This window comes from Primulina eburnea, chromosome 15 (genome assembly GCF_022965805.1).
Source record: "Primulina eburnea isolate SZY01 chromosome 15, ASM2296580v1, whole genome shotgun sequence".
NCBI classification, from domain to species: domain Eukaryota; kingdom Viridiplantae; phylum Streptophyta; class Magnoliopsida; order Lamiales; family Gesneriaceae; genus Primulina; species Primulina eburnea.
The window spans coordinates 15451992-15459460 of NC_133115.1; the positions used below are offsets into that span (position 1 = coordinate 15451992).

Sequence of the window (7469 nt, forward strand, 5' to 3'; positions counted from 1 at the left end):
ACACCACCCACCATAACATGTATAATATCAAGAATATTATTGTAAAAGCCTCAACTCCATATAATCTTTCAGGTCAAAATGTTTACGGAATAGCTAGTTTTCACTCATGGAGTTGGAATGAATATTAACTCTCATCGAAAAAGGCCAAGTATTAAAGCAGACAATTAATTAAACTAATATTGAAAACAAAATAGGAAAATTTACAAAGAATAAAATCCCCTTTTTTTCTTTTTTCTTTTTTCTTTTTTTCTTTTTTTTGTTATTGTTTTTTTTTTTTTTTTTTAAATAACGTGACTGCAAAATTTTACAATAACATAAAATTTTCTATCCAAACATTCTACCATAAATATATATATATATGTATATATATAAACATTTATATAACGGATACATCCGATTTCCTTTGGAACTTATCTAGCACAAACAAATCTTTTTTTTTTTTTTTTTTTTCGAGAACATTGATTGATGTTTTTAGAACACATTGATAGTACATCAATCAAATCTAAAAAAAATTTACACTGAATAAAGTATTTTGCAGTCCGTTATTTATTTACTTCTTTTTTTTTTCAATAAATATATTTTTTTTTAGGGGATTTATATTCTTGTAATAAACCATTTTTTAATAATCAATAAAAGTTTATTAATTGTTTTCTCATTTCTCACCACTCACTCACAAAAGATATGTGAGTATATATTATACTTTTACAAAAGAATTCTTTCAATTATACATGTTAACAACCATACAAACCATATCTTTTAACTATATTCTCATAAAAATTTTAGAAATTATTTTATTTGAAAACACACACAATTATATACATATATGTAAATAAATAAACACATCTATTATATATTTTATATTAATTTATCAAAATATATATGTATATAAATTGGTACATATGAAAACTAATTTTTCTTGTAGTCTGTAATTTGAATATAATGAATATTAAAATCTAGTGTATTGCGATTTTCCGATAATTATTAACTAATGTGTCTCAGGTGCATTTTACTGACACCTTACTCGACATTGAACTAAAAAGTATTATTATTATTACTACATATTTTTATTTTTTATATAATAAAAAAAACTAAGAAGAGAAGAAGAAGAAGAAGAAATTATTCATACCTTAAAAAAAAAACATTAAAAACATACCGTTGAATCGCAAGTTTAGCATCACATGAATTTTCTTTTCTTACTCTTGGATGTTGGCCAATTAAGTTGAGATAAGAATGGATCTGGTTCATGACTAAATCCTTGCAGTAAATCAATAAGTTCACCTTCACTTGTAGCAGAAACTAACATCCTTCGCGAAGCTAATGAAATAAATCCCTGTTCCACAACATCATCAAGAAACGATAACAGTTTATCATAATAATTGTTAACATTTAACAAACCAATTGGCTTATTGTGGATATTTAATTGTGCCCAACAAACAGTATGAAATATTTCTTCCAAAGTACCGAAACCTCCTGGCAGAGCAATGAAAGCATCTGAATGTTCAATCATTTGAGTAATTCGTTCATACATGTTGTCCACTTGCATTTCTTCTCCTATTGTTGGTCCTGTAAGATTGGCTAAAGTAATCGGAATAATGCCTAAGACTTCACTTCCACCTGCATGCGCAGCTTTTGCAACTTTTCCCATGAGGCCAACTTCACCACCACCATATACCAAATGAATCTTTCTTTTAGCAAGTGTTATTCCAAGCTTTTCTGCTACATCTTCATAAATTGAATCTTTTCCTGCACTAGATCCACAAAATACACAAATATTTTTGATTTTACTTACCGTGGACGTTGACATGTTGAGAAATATGTTTTCTGTAATTGTTAGATCACAGCATATGAATTTATAAACGTAACATGCCAAAAGTCAATATTTGAACAGGAAATTATTATTATTAAAAGAAAATAAAAATGACAAAATTAAAACAAATATATACAGCGTAGTTGTGATTGTGGCTCACATCTTCCTCTGATTTTACGTTCAGTAACGGCTTCAACGCCTTCTATGAGTCGAGGATATGCTTCCCATCCAATTTTCTTATAAATTGGCAAACAGGGTCTTTTAACGTCAGATTCCCAAGACGAAATTGTGTATATTTTTACTTATCTAAATAGATATGCGTTACTACAGTAGGATCTTTGTAAGGCTGATTCCACCGTCCATATTGATATTCCTCCTGTTGAAATTGCCACCATAGTTTAAGAAGTTCATTTTGCACGTACCCACTAGAATGCGTATCAAGAACCTCTAGAAAATTATCCAAATGCTCTTTACTCAGACCATTCTTAATGAATAAAATTTTATCTTCTCTATTCATTGATGTCATTCCAACATTTTTGCAATTTCCTTTACAAGTCCACCTTGCACATTTATGACATCCACCTATACGTTTAGCTCTTCGCTTTTTGGCATATGTGCTTTTACCAAATCCTGGCATATGTCTTATTATTAATTCACTTGCTTCCCCAACCAATCGGACTTTTGCTTCAATTATCAAACGGATATCATCCGGTATGCCATATAACATCATCAACCTTAGCCGCTCACATCTAGCTTTATAAATTTTTTTCAACGCATTATCAGGTAAACAAGCAAAATATTTACGAAGATTCATAATACACACATCCATATTATTATTATTATATATATTTCAATTATTTTGGGAAAACTGAAGAAACCGACTTAAACAGTCACGGAGTACCGTTATCCGCCACTTAACCGGGAAATGAACTAGAATCTGCAAAACAAAATGAAAATATCAAACAGCTATTGTGGATCATATAAAGGCATAAACTCATCATTAAGAATTTCATTTTCTATAAAAGGCTTAAGTCTTTGCCCATTAACTTTAAACACGTCATTATTTTTAGGATTTTCAATATCAACAGCACCATGAGGATAAACAAATTTGACTATAAATGGTCCTGACCACCTCGATCTTAGTTTACCTGGAAATAAATGCAAACGAGAATTATAAAGCAAAACTTTTTGTCCAATTTCAAATGACTTTCTCATAATATTTTTATCATGAAAGGCTTTAGTTTTATCTTTATAAATCTTTGAATTTTCATATGCATCATTTCTTAATTCTTCAAGTTCATTTATTTGCAATTTTCTTAATTTAGATGCATCATCTAAATTAGTATTAAATGCTTTAATTGCCCAATAAGCTTTATGTTCTAGTTCAACCGGTAAATGACAATGCTTACCAAAAACTAACCTATATGGTGACATCCCTAATGATGTTTTAAATGCAGTTCTATATGCCCATAATGCATCAGTTAATCTTAAAGACCAATCTTTTCGATTTGGATTAACTGTTTTTTCTAAAATTTGTTTTATTTCTCTATTTGCTAGTTCAACTTGACCATTACTTTGAGAATGATATGGGGTAGAAACTTTATGTGTAATGCCATATTTTCTTAACAAAGAAGAAAATGATTTATTTATAAAATGACTTCCCCCATCACTAATTATTGCTCTAGGTATTCCAAATCGACTAAAAATATTTTCTTTTAAAAATTTTATAACAACTTTATGATCATTAGTTCTACATGCAATCGCTTCAATCCATTTTGAAACATAATCAACAGCGACTAAAATGTACTTATATCCAAAAGATAATGGAAATGGACCCATAAAATCTATCCCCCAACTATCAAATATTTCAATAATTATGATTGGATTTAAAGGCATCATGTTTCGTTTTGAAATTGATCCCATCTTCTGACAATTTTCACAAGATTTGCAAAATAAATGCGTATCTTTGAATAAAGACGGCCAATAAAATCCACATTGTAAGATTTTTGTAGCTGTTTTATTGGATGAAAAATGACCTCCACATGCTTCAGAATGACAAAATTTAATAACATTACTTATTTCATTGTCGGGTATGCATCGTCGAAAAATTTGGTCAGGACAATACTTAAATAAGTAAGGATCATCCCAATAAAATTTTTTAACTTCTATCAAGAATTTATTCTTATCCTGTGAATTCCAATGAGAAGGCATTTTATTTGTCACAAGAAAATTTACAATATTAGCAAACCATGGCATAATAGTAGCATAAAACAACTGATCATCTGGAAAATTTTCATTTATTGGTATTTCATTATGAGATGATTCAGTCATTATTCTAGATAAATGATCGGCTACAACATTTTCTTTTCCTTTTTTATCTTTAATTATAATATCAAATTCTTGTAACAATAAAATCCACCGTATTAATCTTGGCTTAGCATCTTGTTTATTTGATAAATATTTTATGGCAGAATGATCGGTGTAAACAATAGTAGTAGAACCAATTAAATAAGATCGAAACTTATCTAATGCAAATACTACTGAAAGTAATTCTTTTTCAGTAGTTGAATAATTTATTTGGGCACTATTTAAGGTTCTACTAGCATAATAGATTGCATAAGGTTTTCCTTCTTTTCTTTGTCCTAACACAGCTCCTATAGCATAATCACTTGCATCACACATTAATTCAAATGGTAAAGACCAATCTGGAGGTTGTAAAATAGGTGATGTAATTAAAAGATTAATTATTTTTTAAAAAGAATTTTCACATTTTTGAGTCCATTCGAATTGTGTATCTTTTGTTAAAAGATTTGAAATTGGTTTAGATATTATGCTGAAATTTTTTATAAACCTTCTATAAAATCCAGCATGACCCAAGAATGATCGAACTTCTTTGACCGTTTTTGGTGATGTTAAATTAGAAATAACATCAACTTTGGCTTTATCAACTTCAATTCCTTTTTCAGATATCACATGTCCTAAGACAATCCCAGATTTAACCATATAATGACATTTTTCCCAATTTAAAACAAGATTTTTTTCTTCACATCTTTTTAATACTTTTTCTAGATTTTTAAGACAATTTTCAAATGAGTTTCCAAAAACAGTTATATCATCCATAAAAACTTCTACATATTCTTCAATCATATCACTGAAAATACTTAACATGCATCTTTGAAAAGTAGCCGGAGCATTGCATAAACCAAATGGCATTCTTTTAAATGCAAAAGTTCCGAAAGGACAAGTAAAAGTAGTTTTTTCTTGATCTTCTAATGATATAGGTATTTGATAATACCCCGAATACCCATCAAGAAAACAGTAATAAGAATTTCCTGCTACTTTTTCTAAAATTTGATCTAAAAATGGTAGTGGGAAATGATCTTTTCTAGTTGCATCATTTAATTTTCTATAATCAATACACATACGCCAACTAGATGGAATCCTAGTTTGTAATAACTCTCCTTTTTCATTTTTTATAACAGTGATGCCTGACTTTTTAGGTACTACTTGTGTTGGACTTACCCATTTACTATCTGAGATTGGATAGATAATTCCAGCGTCTAATAGTTTTAATACTTCATTCTTAACAACTTCTTTCATATGTGGATTTAACCTTCTTTGCGGTTGTTGATACGTTTTAGCATTTTCTTCCAAGTGAATTTTATGTGTACAAATTAAAGGATTCATACCTTTTATATCTTTCAAAGTCCATCCAATTGCATTTTTATATTTTTTAAGTAATTGAATTAAATCTTCTTCTTGATTTGGTAGAAGAGTGGAAGAAATTACAACAGGAAATGTTTTATTTTGACCAAGAAATACATATTTCAATTCTAATGGTAAAGCTTTTAATTCAAGTTTTATATTATCATCTTCTTTAAAATTATTTTCAGACTCCAAACTTTCTACTGAAAAAACTTCACATTGTTGATTTAAGTTTTCTTCTTGTATATTTTCTTCCACAATTGTTTGAATTTCATTATCATCTTCATTTTCATTTTCATTAATACTTGGTTGTTTACATAAATTAAACACATTAAGTTCTAGAGTCATATTTCCAAAAGACAATTTCATTATTCCATTTCGACAATTAATTAAAGCATTTGAAGTTGCTAGAAATGGTCGTCCCAATATTACTGGAATTTCATTATGTACTTCTATTGGTTGTGTATCCAAAACAATAAAATCTACTGGATATATGAATTTATCAACTTGAACCAACACATCTTCTACAATACCTCTAGGTATTTTGATTGACCTATCCGCTAGTAAAAGAGTAACAGAAGTGGGTTTTAATTCCCCTAAATTAAGTTTTTCATAAACTGAATAAGGAAGTAAATTCACACTTGCTCCCAAATCCAACAAAGCTTTTTTAATTTTATTTTCTCCAATAATACATGAAATTGTTGGACAACCAGGATCTTTATATTTTAAACTAGAATTGTTTTGAAGAATAGAACTTACTTGTTCAGCCAAGAATGCTTTCTTCTTCACATGCAATTTTCTCTTCACAGTACATAAGTCTTTTAAAAATTTTGCATAGGAAGGTACTTGTTTAATAGCATCTAATAATGGAATATTTATCTTCACTTGTTTAAAAACTTCATAGATATCAGAATCACTTTTTTGTTTTTTATAATTTGTTAATGCATGAGGAAATGGTGGAGGTTTATTTGAGTCATTTACTATTTTAGATGATTTATCATTCACCATATTATTCTTAGAATTTAAGGTATCATCATTCTCAAAAGTATCAAGATTATCATCCTTACTCTTTGATTTTAAATGATCATTGTTTTCATTAATATATGGATCATTAACTATTTTACCACTTCTAAGGCTAATAACAGATTTTATTTGATCAATTTTTTCATTTTTTAATTCTTGATTTTGATTTTTAGGATTAGGTTGAGGTTGAGATGGAAATTTTCCTTTTTCATGAATATTAAGTGCAGATGCAAATTTCGCAAGAGTTTCTTTCAAATCATTCATAGATTGACTGTTTTGAATATTGATAGACTCTTGCTTTTGGATAAATGCATGAATTACATCTTCAAAGTTTTTTCTTGGAGGTGTAACATAAGGAATATAACCTTGATGATTTTGGTTATTTTGAAAATATTGTGTTGACGGTTGTGCATTATTATCATTCCTCCAACTAAAATTAGGATGATTGTTCCATCCCGGATTATATGATTGTGAAAAAGGATCTAGTATTGGTTTTTTATAATTGTTAACATAATTTGCTTGTTCATGGAGACATTCTTTAAATGAAGGTAATGTTGGACAATCTTTTGTAGCATGATCATGTGTATCACATATATGACAAACAATTTCTTGAATACTTTTTAATTGACCACTCTTTTTCATTTCTAATGACTCAATTTTTCTTGCTAAAGATGCAAGTTTAGCTTGAATATCTACATCATCTTTGAGATTATAGATACCACCCCCATTTGTTGAATTATTGTTTTTAGTTGTTGGTGGTTCTATTGTACCTATATTATCCCAATTTTGAGCATTTTCTGCTAATGAATCCAAATATTCCATAGCTTCATTTGGGTTTTTATCTTCAAAAGTTCCATTACACATGAATTCTATCATTTGCCTATCTTTAGGTATAAGACCTTCATAAAAGTGAGAAACTATTCTCCATGTTTCA

General features: G+C 28.6%; 1 protein-coding gene across 1 annotated transcript; it reads right to left on the reverse strand.

Annotated features, from left to right (window-relative positions):
* Positions 1-1146: 1146 nt before the first annotated feature.
* LOC140814739 (cytokinin riboside 5'-monophosphate phosphoribohydrolase LOG3-like) lies at positions 1147-3348 on the reverse strand. Its single transcript, XM_073173824.1, has one exon. The coding sequence runs from the start codon at positions 1802-1804 to the stop codon at positions 1175-1177; it is 630 nt and encodes a 209-aa protein (XP_073029925.1). The 5' UTR covers positions 1805-3348; the 3' UTR covers positions 1147-1174.
* Positions 3349-7469: the final 4121 nt, after the last annotated feature.

Coding starts and splice junctions, on each gene's coding strand:
- LOC140814739 (XM_073173824.1), bottom strand. CDS start 1,804: ATGTCAACGTCCACGGTAAGTAAAATCAAAAATATTTGTGTATTTTGT.